Source organism: Lissotriton vulgaris, chromosome 5 (genome assembly GCF_964263255.1).
Source record: "Lissotriton vulgaris chromosome 5, aLisVul1.2, whole genome shotgun sequence".
In the NCBI taxonomy this organism is placed as follows: domain Eukaryota; kingdom Metazoa; phylum Chordata; class Amphibia; order Caudata; family Salamandridae; genus Lissotriton; species Lissotriton vulgaris.
The window spans coordinates 730072148-730089769 of record NC_141693.1 but is presented as its reverse complement, the minus strand read 5'-3'; the positions used below and the strand labels follow the sequence as shown (position 1 = coordinate 730089769).

Sequence of the window (17622 nt, the reverse complement as noted above, 5' to 3'; positions counted from 1 at the left end):
ATTTGACAAATTGCTCTAACTCTTCTGATCCCTTGTTCATACAGTAAGCTACACAGGAAAGTGTATCGAACACCTGTTGTTTTATTGTCCTTTTATTACCCTATTAGATCTGTGCTCAGTGATTCCTAACAAAAAGAATTTGAACATCGGTCCAGAACACTTTGTTACCCCTCCTGCTTAATGTGGCTGAGTTTTAATATATGTCTTTTAATAGGACTCTAAAAAGCCCTTGTTTGAAGACCTGCGAAGATCTCATTTCCTTTTTAGTAATACTGAGCTGTAATTTTTTTCAAGAACTGTTTGAATGTAGGACGCAAAAGGGATAATTTTGTATAACTGCAAAAAGGCCTGTCACATAATATTGTTTGTCTTTAGAGATATATCGTATAAAATGTTTTCTCAACATCCACTTGATAAATGCAGTAACAAGGAGGTGATTTACCTCACCCACAAAGAACTTCACACTAGCCGTTTGTGACCCCAGATGCAGTGGAGCCAGGGTAGCGAGGCAGGAAATTCCAGACACTTCTGTGGGGCGAAAGCTCCAGAAGTTTCCTTTACTTTAAAGCTGACACCAGGTAAGAATAGTGGACCCTCAACCCACTCTTAAGTATGCTCTTCGACCTTTGGACACTACAGAAGGAGGACTGCCCTGTTGCTTGAGGCCTGTCCTGCTGTCTGAGAAGGAAGGCTGGTCCTGCTTCCATCTTCCCAGGCTCCCTGGATGACTCAGGGGGCTAGTTAGCTAGCCTCCTGTTTTGAGCTACAGGGACACAACAAGCTCCAAAAGTATATCTGCAATGGCCTAGTTGGCCTGCTGCACTGGACCTGCCTGGCCCTGCAACTTGACCTGTCTGAGTCCTGCTGCCCTCTGCTGGAGTGAGTTCCTGATCCCCAAGAGGTGCATCCCAGGTCCTGGGTCCTTGGAGTGGCATTGGTTAAGCTCCTCCTATAAGAGAAAGGGAAATCCTTGAGGGCTCTTCTTGACCTCGAATGGGCCCATTCGGGCTAATATCTTGCCATCTGCACTGACCTCTAATGCAAAGCTCTGATGAACCTGATTCTTTGCACTACAGAGACCGCCTACAAAGACCGGCATTGCTCGATCTGCATGCACACTACCAGCATCCACAGCCCCAATGACTGCCAATGCGAAGCACCAGCAACGACTGTCTGCGACGCCTGACAGGATCTTCGTACTACAGTAAAGACCATCCACGATACTCAGCTTGCTCTTTGTGTTACAACGATGACCATCCATTATGCTCTCCCTGCTTCTCACGACGTCTTCCACCACAAACCGGACTCTTCAAGCCTGACTTTGAGATGATAACTTTTCGCAGCAGGACTAACATGGTCCATGTTTCAGACCCACGCTCCATTGCGACCAGCCTGAATTTATGACTTTCACCTCATCTTGCACAACCAGAAAAGTGTGAATAGCACTTTGTCCTTTTAGGTGCTATTCCTATGTGGAACATTTGAAATTGCATATCTATGGTTCTACTGATTACATTTTTATCGTTTTAGTCTCAAATAATTTATCACATTTTCTCTATTTTTCTAACTTGGTGTGAGATTTTTTTTGCGTTGTGTTTTTTCTTTTTTACTGTTTGAGTACTGCATACATACTTTACACATTACTTCTAAGTTAAGCCTGAGTGCTTTTTTGCCAAGCTACAGGAGGGTTAGGCACAGGTTAATTTTGTGACTTTTTGTGGTTCACCCTGACAAGCAAGGTGGCTGATGCTAGAGAAGGGCTGACACCCTCCTCAACCAACAACTCAATTTCTCACAGTGTACAATATGATTTTGTAAGATGTAAACAACCCCTTTTTACAGAGAGCAGTGACATTGTTCACCCTCAGTTCAAGGACTCCTCCGACTCCTTGTATGACAGAGATCAAAATTCATGCCCAGTGGAATATTTTTTAGCCAACGAACCAGGAGAACATTGCCACGATTTTCGAAACAATGCGCCAATGCTCAACATATGTCCTCTCTGGCAAAACAACATCTGCATTGCATTATGTGCAGACATCCCCGGCTCAGTCATTTGGCCACTGTCCAATGCCACCGATGCAGAATTTTAAATTGTATGTCTGCCGGCTCTCCTCAGAGGACAGCTGAGAATTGAAATGGCAGGAATGTCATGCCTCATACCTCACATTACCTTAAATCAAGGAGTAATGGGACGTCTGCTTAGGAATTCTGTTCACAAGCATTATTTACTGTCTCAAAAAGGAAAATTCAGTCTTTGATCATTGCAGCCAATTGATCTCTGCTGCGACAGGAAGCTGCCTCCAAGACATGAGGTCAAGCAGGACCCCAAGGAAACGCCAGAAGGCTGTGTTTGGAAAGCAAGTTTAGAAGCCTGCAAGCCAGGACCACCTTTCAAGTTCCTACAGGCTATTTTAGTATTAACTGAAATAAAAGCCCCTTTCAATGCATTAGGCCAGAAACACATCCACAGATATTTCTGAACTATAAACTAAGCACTGTGGAGCATAGTGGCGGGGTGGGACTCACATTTAGCGAAATATGAAGCTGAACTAACCTGCAGCAAAAACCGCATCATTTTCTTTCTATTTGCGGATCTTGTGTATTTTGAAAAAAAATCTGGAAGAATATAGGGGGCATTTCATAAAGTCTACACTTGCAAATTTGTGCTGAGCTGAAAAACAAGCTTATCCTGGGCTTCCCTTTCCAGTATATTGGGTAAACTTATTTGAAACTCAGTCGCATCCTAAACTGATATACTACTCCAAGTGCGTGCCATCACCGGTGGATATCCGTCTCCCGTGCAAATCTCATGAGGAATGTCTGAGGGCCCGCCAAATGTTGTGGGTAGTTTGAAGGACCGTCGAAGAAATAGGGATGCTCTTGCACAAAATTGGAAACATGGCCCAACCCTTGCTGCATTGAGGTGTTAAGGTAATGTTAAGATCTTCCTTTGCTGAGGATCAAGGTTCCCTGTTGGTGGTTCAACCCCACTTACGTAGGCTTCCAGACATCTATGGTACCTCCTGGCCGTAAACATATGTGGGAGAAATAGGCCCAAATCATGCTTTTTATTTATTTTTATTAGTTTCTGTAACACCCGAATCACCCCATAGGGGGTATCTTTTGATAGAACGTGCACCAGTAAGACACCCTCATTTCTTTGAGCAAAGTCTTACTTGCCTGGAAAAACTCTGCCTGAACATTGGGTATTTCTGTAATACCAAACTATTTGAGACATGCAGAAAATGGCAGTATTTGGTGTTTGAGCTGCTTTTAACCACTTTCCTCACATAAGGCTTAGGAAGCTCGAACCACTGTATTTAATCAAGAATTAAAAATATACTGATTTTTCTTAGTGTCATGCATAGGATCAACAGCCTGGAGAGAGAGACCTTGATGCCTAATCTTGCTTCATATGTAGTAATCTTAGTACCAGGGGTGTGCAAAATTTGTATAATTTGCTTTTACTTAATTATGCCAAATTTCAGCAAAATTATTCAAAATTATGCAAAATACCAATCCATCATTTATAGCTACATTTTAGCGCAAAATGCATATTCGGCTCAATTTTTGACATGAGAACCGATTTGGCACTTCAAAAGTGCAAAAGCCAAAAAGCACCATAAACAAGCTGCTCACGTTCTTTTGTTTTTGTGCATTCAGGGTAAATGTTTAATGCAAATGGCGTATCTTTATGTGAAGCAGTGTAATGGCAAAATTTCGAGAATTTTACATAACATATATGCATGAACACATTTTCCCATAGACACAGAATGGGCAAAACCCTTTAATGCATGTGGCCCATAAACTTCCCGAAATCATGCAAATCACATCTGAGTAATTTAAATTACACCCAGGCCTAGTATTTACTTGTGTACTGTATTTGTTTTTGGTATTTTAGTAGGTATGATGCCTTGCATTGTCAATGCTTTTGGAAATTCAGAAGAGATTTTGCTTGTTATATGATTTTCCGTATTTCATTCATTCACGTAAATCGTAAATTAATAACATGAAACCGAGAATTAGCACAGTGGAAAACCATGCCAAGAAAATAGTTTAGTTAAAAATATGTGTGTACCGAGCTACGTTCCTTATTGACTAATATTTTTCCCTGGAATTAAAAATAGTCTTTCGGCTAAAAAGACAGCCCAGATTGGTCCTGCTTTAAAAACTTAAAACTGGGAACTTTCGTCTGTTATTTACAAAAGTCTTTAAATATTTATTAAAGACTAAAGAAATGTTTAGATTTGATTTGAGCTTTGAAGGAAAACTTTTGTAATCTAGAAACTATTTATCCTCACTTAAGTAGGTCTTAAAATTGACTTAAGTCAGGGGACTCGAAAATAAATCTGGCACTAAAGGTGTGCTATGAGCTATGTTTAGTTTGTGAAACAAGAACAGGTAAATTATTGGCAGCTGCTGTTATCATATCCTCGAAAGCATATAGAAATAGTTTTTAGTTCCTTAATTCCTAAAACCTTCAAGCTCCTCACCCACGCCTCGAAGGCCCTCCACAGCATCGGACCAGCATACCTAAATGACCGCCTCTCCTTCAATGAACCCAAGAGGCTCCTCTGATCAGCTGACCTCTCTCTGGCCACCATCCTGCCTATCTACAAGTCCAGAATGGGAAGAAAGTCCTTCTCCTACCTCGCAGCCAAGGCCTGGAACGACCTCCCCCTCTGGCAAACCCCCACACTGCCCCTTGCTTCCCAAGCTCTCTTGACTGTTCCTCACTACAAGTTATCTCGCAAGGGAGGCCGCAGGTTCGCTACCCTCGCTCCTATGTTGCGGAACTCCCTCCCCTTGGAGACTCGTTCCTGCATTGATCTCCTTCCTTTCAGGAAGCTTCTAAAGACATGGCTGTTTACTCAGACTACGGCCTAAGGCATGATGACCTCCTTAGTAGAGTTAGTGTTCTGTTGGTTAGCGCCATGAAACCCTTGGGTGTGCAAGCGCTTTAGAAAACTTTGATAACATAACATAACAAGGACATCAAGACCTGGCTCTTCAGATTATCCCAGCACCCAACGGAGCCGCACCCCCCACCCCCAGCACCTTGAGACCCTCACGGGTGAATAGTTGTACTTTACAAACCCCTGATTGATTGATTGATTAAATGCCATGCTGATTTCACAGACATAAATGCTATGTACATATGTTAAATTATTTGCAAACTGTCAGGAGCGTGTTGAGTTTTCTCTGCAGGTATCCATTGTATTGCTTACAACCTCAGATTTTGATTTAACAGCAAAAGGCAAAGCACTGAAATGCAGCATTTAATTTTCTTTGGACTATTGCTCGGCTGTGCTCAATGATGACTGTGGGTGGTTGAATATACTACGCATGCACCGACTGGATGTTCAGTCACCTACCTGCATAGAATCCTCAAAAACTTCAGTTGACACCATTGTAAATTATGGATTTCCCTGGCTCTTAATTTAAACCCAACAGGGTCAGCGCCTCATTTCCCATTCCAAGGAGATTACCAAAGGAGGAATGATAGTCACATTACAGGATTTCATCTGAAGGCTTTTTTCCTGTGCGCCTTCTGACCAGGCCAGGAGAAGCCCCGCGGGAACACTTTGCGAAGCTGATTTAGGTGACAAAAGTTTTGCTACAAAATCACAATGTATGACAGAGTCAACTATTCCTCATCCCAAAATGGCGCACATTTCCATTACCAATCTTGCTTATCTCCGTCCCCGACTCTCCCGTTCTCTGTCCTTCTAATGGTCCCTTTCTCGCAGGGCCTCAGATTATCCATCAATTTCCGGTAGCCTCTCTGCTATTAAACCCCATAATGATTGCCCTTTGAGCCCGGTGATCCAGGCCGCCCTCGGTGAGCCATGCATCACCCGCTAATAACCCGCTGGCTTTTTCTCTCCCCGACCCCGCGGACTACTAAAATATTGTCATGTGGATGCGAAATGAAAAGGCTACAACCTTATTTCTTCATAGATCGGTCAATCTAGCCCAGAGGTGTAATAAAATTCCCTGCTTCCTTTTTTAGGAATTATCCACTATCTGTAATATCTCCTCGAGTTAACTGGTGGGCACACAATTGTGAAATAACATCCAAGGACCGGTGCCTGAAAGCCTGCTTTAGCGTTGAAGTGTTGTAGCAAAAGAGTTGATTAAATTGGGTCGTTGAAGCGTTTAGTGGAAGTTTTTGCTGCTGTTTGAAACTGTGTCAAAAGGTTTTCATAGCACTTAGCACTGCAGAGTTAAAGTTTCTAAGCGATGGAAGCTGAAGATGATACTTTTACTCAATATCAAGGTACTCAATTTTTAAACCTAAGAAGGATGAAAGGCTCTTTTAGCTTTGCCAAGATTCAAATTAATAACCTGCAGCTCACACACACAGATGTTAGCAGCAGACATTTAACTCACTAAACCATCTGGCAGAAGAAGTAATCCGTGATTTCATGGACAAATGCAGATTACAAACTGTAATGTTCTCACAAGACTTCAAAGTCAATTTTATTAGAGGATTTTCCAGCTGTGTCTGTTGCAAGCGTTTTTCTGTTGTTTTTACAGTTGAGTCATAAGGCAAGAGTTGCTGGTCAACATTTCATTAACTTCAATTCACACCTGACGGTTCACTGGGAATTTAAATTAATCACATCTGATAGGCATTTAACTCGCATTTACCACAGAATCCATTAACAGTTCATTACATTGCTCTATATGGTTACTAAAGATGTAAAGAATATATAAACTAGCTTACTTTTAGCTAATTGACTTGCTCGAGCTTGGATGTGGTGCCGCTAATGTGTGCTTAATTGTCACTTGAGGAGGAAATTAAAACGTGATGAGCTATTAATAGACCTCTAAATATAATAGCTTTAAAATACCTTTACTTTTCATGTAAATTAAAAGCTAAACTGAAACTCATAAGTTAGTTGCCTACGTTCTTGTCTATTGTTTGACATTATTTCATAGCTATTTTCTTAAGCTATCCCCTTCCTGTTAAGACAGTACATGTGTAATTTTTTGTTATGCATTGTGATCTTGCTTAATTTCTTAATGTTGCATCATGGGAAATGTACAAAGATTTCCGCATTATGTTTTTTTTTAAATGTACTTATTGTATCTTACTTATTTTTTATTGTAGGTATCTGTACTTTCATGGATACCTCTGGTATTCGACAAGTTTTTTTTTTATTTCGCATTATGTGAAATTTTGAGTGATATTTACTTGTAAGAGACTGGTTCGAGTACAGAATCTTTTTCCGAGATACATTTTCCTCTACCCAAGCCCATATTGCCGAAATTTGCACAGGTGCAAAAGATCGCTATATCCATTGCAATTAGTTTTAAAACTTGTGTATTAGGGATTGGAGGTTCTGATTTTGCCTTGTTTGTGTGAAGTTTAAATAATTAAAAAAAATGTTTCCACTTTTTGAATGTGAAAGGTTGAGCTTTATTTGTTGTGAAATAAGGGAGCTCCTTATTTTGGTAACTAAATAGTTAACATAATATATTAGATGGCTACAGAAAAAATGAAGCACGAACTCACTAGAGATAACAAGTAGTTGAGTTTTGTTAATCTTATGTTTCATGGCTTGTTTGTAAAAAATAAGATTGCAAATATCTAGTTGGAAGTATAAAATTAAGGCCATGATCTGAGTTTTTAATAGACTGTATTAAAATGCGGGGGAGAGGCGATCTCCAAAAATGTTGGCAGTTTTCCCATTAATAGTCACTGGATGTTGAGAGCGGCCTGGATGTCAGTGTGACCGCATGGGGCTGGGTGCAACATCTTCTGGATCTATATGAAAGACCTAGCAGGGGGTTTGAACCCCAACCTTCCCCAGCCAGGTCTTGAACCTCTTTCTTCCAAAGCTGGGCTCCAGCCTCAGGCTCCTTTCACGCAAATATGTGCGTCAACATTCAGTATGATGGGCTGAACTTCTAAAGCCTCTCTTTAGCAAAATTGTCATTAAAGACTCTTAATTAATTTTGTGGAGGTGAAAAAAGGAGAAAAAAATATACTTGGTTATTATTGGTTAACAAGATAACATTTGCAAAGTGCATCTCAAGCTTATTTTGTGGTATATTGCAATTTCGGCCATTGCTAGTGAGTATATTCACATAAAAGGTGGTCATCAGTGGTACCCCGACCAGAACAAACAAGGTCTTCTGGTTGCCTGGGTTGTCCTGGCAATCTTGCGAAACCTGGAATACACAACAACATGGCAGACTCCGCACAGGTGATCATTAAATCATATGTTACCTAACACTTTCCAGCTCATGATGGTATCACTCTATAATACTGTCTTTCTGCCATGTGGCGTTGCGAAGAGTGCCGATACCATGTGACACACAAAGACGACATATAGCTTGAACAAGGGTATAACACAAGCCCCTAGAGCGCAAAGGTCCCTGGACTTTCATAGGCAGCGTCGGGTTGATAAGGTGGACACTCTGGCAATGCCCGAGGGGCCGGTGTCCAGTTCCAGCTGTGGGATGATTTTTGAGCAGTCTGGGGGGCGATTTGACGGTTTCTGCGTTACTCGAATGCCGCCAGCGGCCCAGTGGGTGGCTGAGTGGCCTTTCTGGAGGCAGATGGGCCTCCATTACCTCACTTTTATCAAAGGGCAGAGGTGTCACTCCCTTTTTCTCACTGGGGATGGCCCCTTAACATATGCTTATTGAGCGGGGGCAAGGGGCCTGAGCAAAAGTGGCCTCACTTGTATTCAGGTGTGTTTCACCAGTGTAAGCTAATCTGTGCATTTTTTTTTAACGCCCCCATTTTTTTTTTAAATAAAACTTCACCGAAGCAGTGTTTTGCAACGGCAATATGCAAATGTGGGCCACTTTTTTTTAGCGTGCCTGTGCCGATTTTTAATCCCAATCCAACCCTGCTCATAGAGGTTCAATTCAGCTCAAGTTCAATGAATATCTTTGAGATATGTAAGAATCAGGGATCCCTTAGCATACCCTTAGGGGAGGGCTTCAATTTGTGTTAAGCCACTGGACTTGACAAGATGTAAAGATGGCGTCCTACATTGTTACTAGATAAAGGAGAATTTAATGCTGGACTACCGCAAGGAAATAAAAACACTGTGACACTTCATCATGGGTTCTTCTCCCATTAGAGTTTTGCATTCTGATTAAGGTCCTCCAAATCTACATTTGTTATTTTACAATTTCACTGCGTTGAATCGAAAAACGCGCAGCCTGCCACATAAAATTGGCATTACCACTAAATTAAAATGCTGTCCTGCAGCATGCTGCTGAACACACAGTTTACGAAAAAGGCAGCACTCTTTCCCAAAACTAAATGGATGATTTTATTCTGTGTTTAATTGTAAATTGGCTGGGGATTGACGAAGTCTATAAATGTAAAATAAATTAGTTAAGGTTATAATTCCGTCCACTCAGCACAACGTGATCGTCTCCTCTGGCTTGCGCTTATTGGTATTGACGCCTCGCGAAGGCAGAACCAGCATTTGCATTTTGTTTCATGCTCACTTGTTCCATGCTAGATAGAAGGCAGTGTGCTTGTCTTGTAAGGCACAAACAGAGCAGAGACAAAGAGATCGACCTGGTTTGGTTGAAAGTATCTTGAAATATGCATTAATTGTACTTTTTTCATGGTTGTCTCATCTCTTTAAACTAGATTGAATGGGGGAAATAAAGAAGACAGACTTCTGAGTAAATGAGTGAGTACGCCCTGATTACAAGCGCCTCGGGGGGGAGGCTGGATTTAGTGCACCCGATGAAATCCAAAACCTTGGGTTTGGGAGTAAATTGCACAAATCCCCAGTTATTTATTAAAGTTGGACATAACGTGAATTTTGGCGCTTTATGCGTCAAATTTGCATGACTGGGTATTTGACAGGCCTTTTGTACCTTAAGTAGCAGAATTTGTTACACCAGGGCCGGACTGGGAATGCAACCTGGCACTAGCAATTGGATCCGAACAGTCGCGAGGGAGGGGGGTTGGGCAAGTGGAACACTACAGCTGCTTTTGTTAAAGGAGGCCGATATTGCAGCTATGCTGCAAAACCGGCCCCCGGTAACAAAAACGGACCCCACCCTGGTGGCCACCCGGGGAAACGACTGGTGCCCTCTATGGCAAGTCCAGCCCTGCCCTGTAATTACCGAATGTAGGAAACACCTCACCACTAGTAATTGTGAGCCCTTCACAAACAAGCGTTTGCCCAGGGATCCTCAAAACACTGAGCTGCCTAATGGCCAGGGCTGCTGACTTTGGAACTGGGAAACTAGGGGGCATACAGGAAAATTGAGAGGTGCACTCAACGAAGTCAGTAGATCAAAAAGTTCATAGATTTTGTGTGTCTTCTGTTCTTTCTTTAATCGATTCTTTATTTTCTCTTTTTAAAATACACAGGCACAGCCAACGCGTTTCATTCCCTTTAGTGCCTTGGGAATTTCGTCAGGGCATTGGAATGGATCATTCGAATCCAATGGTCCCAACTATGGTCGCACCTTCAAGATCAGTGCTGTAGGAATATCATCAATGTATTAACCCTGGTGTTCCTGAATAGTGTGGAAGCAAAGTTCAAGAAGTATTTTCTGGTTGTCGTTCTGCAATTGCGCCGCAATAGTAACTCAAGAAGAACGAAAGTTTGTTCTGGCCCCCTTCGAAATACAGTATCGGAAAGGGGGGGTGGCATGTACTGGTTGTCGGGTAACGTCCAGCGGGTTGCCAGATGGGTCTTGGATTGCGGGACCTGTGATAGGGTCTCCGCAGTCTCCTGCTCCTCCGCGTGGAATGTTCGAAGCACTGTTCTCTGTTTACAAGGAGTTAACGCCACCAGAACGTCACTTTTTCCAACTTTATGGTGACGTTAAGTCCTTCACCTTATTTATAAGATGGCGGTAGGCCACTTAATGTGGCTTAACGCCACCGTGTAAATAATGCCCCTATTCACGCAGCACTTAGCTTGAAAGAGGCAGGTAATGGGTTTTGCAGTGGGCATTCCGCCGCAACACCCATTGCTTTTTGATGCTGTCCCATATTTACAAGGTATGGGGCAGCACCAAAAATATCTACAAGGAATACCTGGTCTTAAGCAGGCACTACAAGAGAAATGTTTCATTTCTCCTCGTATTTTGCTCTATCCATGTGTGCATCATTCTGCAGCATACATAGAAACAGCTAATCTCCTGCAAAGATTGTTTATGTGCTGGAAGGTGTCCCTTCCTGCGCATAACCAATCCCCCCTGCAGCGCAGGAACCCTTACTACATGGAGCAAGGGGGCATTTGCTGGTGCTAGGCATCTTTTTAGTGCCAGAACTACGCGACAACCAGGGGTGCGCCGAATTCTTGCGAATACGTTGGATCCCTGCTTTTTTAAACTGACGGAGCACACTGTTACCAATTTTGGCATAACACCGTACTCCGCCAGTTTCTAGTAAATTTGCTCCTAGATTCGAGTGTCAGCCTTGGCTCAACATTCTGTAAAAATATAGGGCCATATTATCAAGAAAGGGTGATACATTATCGCTGCTTTTATCGGCAGGAAACTGCCGCTAAAGAGGCGATAATGGGCTTGATAATATGCCCTTGTGAATTCCCATAGAAGCCCATGTTCTGGTGTTAACCTGGGCTTCTATGGGAATTCACAAGGGCATATTATCAAGCCCATTATCGCAGCTTTAGCTGTAGTTTCCTGCCGATAAAAGCGGTGATAATGTATCACCCTTTCTTGAAAATATGGCCCCTAGTCCTTTGTGGAAAACAAAACATGCCACAGCAGTCACTACAGAGAGAACAATTATGGAAGCACCCTTGTTTCCACATACAATGAGACCTAGACAGTGGGATAGCCGCAGTCGTCAGTGGGATGACCTGCAGGGTGGTGACGTGGGGAGGGGGAGGGGCAGGGTGGGGGTGGAAATGTATGGATTACGGAGTTTTACAGGTAAGTAAACATATGAATAAATAAAACTAATTTCGTTGCATGCACTGCATCACCAAATGCGATGCAGTGCCCGCAACAAAATTCGTTTTATTTATATATATGTTTACTTACCTGTAAAACTCCGTAATCCATACATTACCACCCCCCCACCCCACCCGGCCCCTCCCCCTCCCCACGTCACCGCCCTGCAGGTCATCCCACTACCGACTGTGGCTGCGGTGGGATGCTCTGCCATCAGCACTGTGAGCTCGACTGTGGGTACCAAAATACAACATATACTCCAAGATTATCACAGGTTTTAAATTAGAGTGAACCTTTGAAATGTTTCAACTGTCTCAAGCTTTGATGTTGATGTTGACCTCCAATGCTGACCAACTAGACCACCCTACAAATATGCAGTTGCCAGACATAAGGAAGCCCTAAAAGCTACAAATTCTGAAGGTTCGAGAGGCACAAATACCTACAGGCATACACAGAAAGATCTTTAAAAAATTAATATGACATTTGACATAAAGTCAACAATGACAGCAATGCATGTTGAGTTGAGTTGTTTGAAATATGCTAACATGAAGTCTGTTATATTACTGCATGTAGAGTAATACTTACCGCAATCTAGTGCTGTGCAGGCCAACAGCGTAAACCAGATGCAGTGGAGAGTTAGTGGGACAGGGAGATGGCATGGGGCAAGTACCTTCAGTCCTGCACTGCCAGGGCAGCTATTTATCCAGAAAAAACGCAAATAAAGGCTTCCACAGAAGAGACAAGTGCAGCAAGAGGTCTTATATAACTCATTAAGAATTAAATGAATGGTGAACAGCAACACGTCGTTGTTTCCACATATATAAACCAAATAGACAAGCTTCCCCACTACAAGAGTGAGACTGCAAGCTGTCAAAATAACATGACTTTTGTGGGTCCAATGAAAAAAAATGTCTTGGGTTAAACTATGATAGTCAGATGTTCTCTTCACCGCAACATAGTTCTTTGCACAACTGAAAAACAGCTCCTGTAACCACAAAGGAGACTCTATACCCAAGAAAGGTCTAGGGGGAGTGTTACAATGACCAGTTGTGTATCACTCCCAAAAACAAAACTAAACTGAAAGCACATAAAATGTGCACGAGGTCTTGGGAACCAATTATATTAGATCATTCATAAAAGGGTTGTCTCTGTAATTGTGACATTTTCCTTTGATCGGAACGAGAAACCTCACCGACATTTGGGTGGCATGCTTCATCATAGGATCCCTCCTCACACCAGCCACACAGAGCCAGGCCGAAACATGTTAACCACTCACCATTATGGAATTGAAGTCTCACTCCCCTCTTGGTTTTAATTGATCCCTTGGGGACACCGGAATAAAGCTACTGTTCAGTTCACCAAGAGGTAGTGTTTTATTTTCCCCACTCTCCACTTTGGTGGCTGGTGTGAGGAGGGACACATAATGAAGCATACCACCTTACGCTGGGCGAGGTTTCTCATCCTGAACAAAGGAATTTGTCACAGTTACAGAGACAGCCTGCTTAGGTATAATCTAATATCCCTGGACCTTGTAGTATGAGCATCAAACCTAACCACACACACAAATATTACATATATGGGAAAGAGACTATGTTAAGGTTTAATATTCATTTCCATTTTAAGTGGACATTTGTGATACTTTATGACATTAGATCATATTAGATCTACACAAAATGCCCACACAATTCTTTGACCTACTAAGAATTAAAGCCAGATTTGGGGATAGTTGGTCAAATAAGGTAAAATGGTAGGTAGAGTCCAAAATGTTTAATGGAGTATAGGTTCCTGCAGGCAATTTTTTGTCAAAGATATAGCAGAATGGGTTTGCATTTCAGCATCATATGTAGCACTCTGCCAGATCTTGCACCGCGTAGCACATTTTGGAATTACGTAACTATCTCAGGTGGCATTTGCAAAATCTACATAAAGATAACACAATTGGTGGTATATATTGTTTGTTAAACAGAGTGTGTAAATTCAAAGGGTTTGAACTCTGAACTTGTGATGAGTTGAAGTGTGTGGAATGTTTTCTGTTTGGTAAGCATGCTGACTTTCGAAATTCATGAGAAGATTTGCAGACCCCTCCTGAATAAATTCATGGAGAAGCCATTGTAAAGACATACTGTAAAGCCCCAGATCCTTAGTCTGCCAAAGCATGGCCTAGATGAAAATATTTTTGGCGAGAAAAGGCAAACTTGGCTGTAGATTTGTGGAACCAGCCAGAGATCTATGTATTGAAAAGGGTCGACCAATGAACATTTTGCTTCTTCTCTAGACGTATTGTGGGCAGAAATGTATTCTTTGCATCGGAAGATCCGGTTCTGACAATCTAATCTGGAAATTAACACATGCATGATCTGGTCATTGCCTGAGTTCTTGCAAATTGTAGATATGTACAACTCTGAGTATTGCCAATACACAAGGAGGGTGTAGCCTTTTCCCAGGCCCTATGTGTAGTAGTGCAAAGAGCATGCCTTCAGGCTGTACCCTTCAGGACTTTACACCACACATGGTGATGGATGACAGCCTGAGCACAGTGCATACAGCACTGGGCCACAGTGTATAGACAGTGTGTATATGGCACAGCCTTTGGACATGCTCTTCATGTACTAACCATAGGGATAGTTCAGAGGAAATGGAATGTGGATAGGGAGACCAACATTGGCACATTCAAGGGCCTGAGTATGAGGACCGCTGAACCTGTGGTGGTGGTCCAACCACTGACGCACTGCGGGTCCGCCCACAGTATTACGACTGTGGCACTGGGACCGCCACAGGATTGCTGCGACTGCCAAGGAACCAGGATCCGCCAGACGTAAAAATATTTTGAGTTGCCTCACCATTGCCCATTTCATGGCGGTAAGCCCGCCATGTAAAGGGTGGAGGTGAGGCACTAAAGAGGCCCTAATGGAGCATCCTGCTGCCTCAGGGTCCATGGGGGCATATGGAGGGACACATGTAGTGCCCTTTCACGATTTGTACCCCCATTTCCTGCGCGGTGCGGCACGTATGCCACACCGTGCAGGAAAGTGCAGGCGGCGTTCTCAGAGCGGCAGTCTGCATGGTAAGCTCTTTTATGAGCCTACCAGACCACCACTGTCAGACCGCCGCAGGATCGCCAGCCAGAAAAGAAATAAACTCCTGATCTGGCGGGCAGTCGCACACAGGTTTTGCGATCCTACAGCAGACCGAAGTGTTTTTAGGTTGCACAGTGCAGCTATGACCTCTCTTAAACCACAGTTTTAGGAAGTTATTTTTTTTTTTTATCAACCAATATTTCATCTTGTGAGTAAATGAATAACGACTGAAAACTTCCAATTATTTTGTTTCCTGTGAATTTATATACTCCTATATAAATAGAGAGAAACTACCGACGTTGCTTTAACCACCGACTAGATGGAGACCAATAAAAGTAGCAACCACTTTGAAAAATGCAGATGCAATTCAGCTGGGGTGCTTTTTCGCTTCTTATTTAGTATTTTTCCTATCAAGTGATGCCTTTTGGTCTTTTTTCGCCGGGGTGAAATCAGTATTGCCAATATATCACAACCAGTTAACAAGGGACAGGTAAATAAATTAGCGGAGGGAGAGGTTAAAGCCGAGAAAAAGGAGTGTAATTAATAGCACTTAAGAAAAAGACATGTCTGAGCCCCATGGATTTCAGCGAACGCAGGCTCGACACCAAGGCCTTCCCACTGGACCTGATTTCCACATCATTCTTGCACGCGCCCAGTCGGCACGACCACTCTCTGGAACATTCGGTGCCTGTCTATCTCTTCAAAGGGCCCCCACTGCTCTCCCCGTGACATTTAACTGGTGTGAATCCCCTTTCTGTTTCACACCTTATGCACTAGCATGCTCAAGGGCTACCTAAATCTATGTTGTGGTACTTTACTAAGCGTTATGCTTTATTATTTTAACTTACATAATTCAAGTAATTACGCAAAATAGAAATAATGCCAATGTAAAATTTTGCAATTTTTTTTTGTTGCAGAGGAAAATGTTCTAAGTAAGACAGATAGGAGCAGAAACAATTGGAAATGTTTTCTCCGCAAACCAGTCACCTTGCTGTATCTGGAGTGACCTTTGAACCCGGTGCATGCCTTACACTCAGTTTTCACTAGAAATATCCCAAAGTGCATTTAGTATAATATGTGTAAAATCTAATGATATTTCTCATACCTTTGGGCCAAAATTACTCAACAATGCACACACTTACTATTTATATAGTGCATATCTATAGTATAATCATTATTTTAGTTATATATAATTACATTCTCAGATTCGCCTTTAGAATTTGGAGCTTGATTCTTGAAGTGATATTTTATCTCAAGCACTTCAAATGTTATACATGTTAACTTGGCCTCTTTACTTTTAACTATACCTCATCAAAAATATAAAGCCTTCCTCTTTCAGTAGTTTTGTGAGGAACACAAAAACAAAATCCCTCCTGTTAGATTTTTCCTTGTAAACAGGTTTGCATCACTGCTAACTGAATTTGTTGGTGGTAAGAGCACAAAAACTGTTTTCAATGTGATAGGCTGGCTCACATAAACAGGAATGAGTTGGTTGTTTTGAATTTGTTGAGGGTAGATGATGGATGATTTTTGAATTTGTTGTGGCTAATGGAATTTGCTGAAATGACACTATCAAAACAGAAAAAAATAGACTGTCTCAATTCAATGTTAACCTCAAGCATTCACATTTTACCGCAAATAATTTCAGATAGTGCCAACCACTTTTACCTGTCACAGATGTGGTTACTACCAACACGATTGTGTTTTCATAATCTAGCCAGTATTGCAGACAAACTCAAAATACCGGTGACATAAAGCAGTTTACAAGATTTGCCCAATACTGCTGACCATTTGCGGCTGCCACATATAAAAAGAGGTGGAGCAGGTGGAAAGGGCATGGGGGAGCACAGGAGGGGAACGCAGGGGGGGGGCGAAGTTTAATAATAATTTTAAAAAGGAAGACCTACCCGAAGCTGCCGGTCTCCTCTCATGCCACGCCTTGTTGTTCTTCTTCCTTCTTACTTGTCCCAGCAGGCACTGGGACAGCATCACAGACTCCCTGTGCAATCCCTGCGCTGCTCTCATGCTATGAGAGCAGCACAGGGACTTGCCAGAGGGGACTCGTTTGATGCTCCCCTCAGGTACTAGAGTCTGTAATGTTTCTCCAGCCCGGCTGTTCAATACAGCCTGGTTTGAGAAACCTAGGTGTGCCTGTGTCTTTGACCAGCCTGATATGGCCGACCAAACACGCATGCTCACTTAGAAGTAGACGAACCAGTACTCCTTCCCCCTCCCATGGCCCGGCCCGCCACTCCCTACACACGCTGGCTGAACCAGCACCTGAAAAATAAAACGATGATAGAATATTGTTCCTTTTTCAGCTGCTGGCTCTGAGGAAGTGGGGCAATGGTCCTCTGCCATTACTGAGGAGCCGCTCCTGCTTCCGACAGACAAATATTGTTGACACAAAACCATGTTGAATGGAAAACGATACTGTCCCACCCAGAACTTATAACTATAGCCAGGAACTGTAGACCCCAGCTGGTAGTACCTGCAAACCCCATCAGTTTCAGAACATGGATGAATGATCTGAAAGGCACAGTTGGGCAGGGAAAAAAACAGAACGAGGCGGAGTAGAAAGAAAACATCTGCACCCTAGTTCGATCGAGATCTCAAAGAT

At 42.6% G+C, this 17622-nt stretch overlaps 1 protein-coding gene across 1 annotated transcript in view; it reads left to right on the top strand.

Moving 5' to 3' along the window:
• The window catches only part of LOC147711448 (uncharacterized), a 1238421-nt gene extending 1235938 nt beyond the window's left edge, over positions 1 to 2483 (top strand). The window contains exon 6 of the mRNA XM_086919490.1: positions 2271 to 2483. Within this exon, the coding sequence (XP_086775616.1) occupies positions 2271 to 2483 (213 nt within the window). The remainder of the gene's footprint in view (positions 1 to 2270) is intronic.
• Positions 2484 to 17622: the final 15139 nt, after the last annotated feature.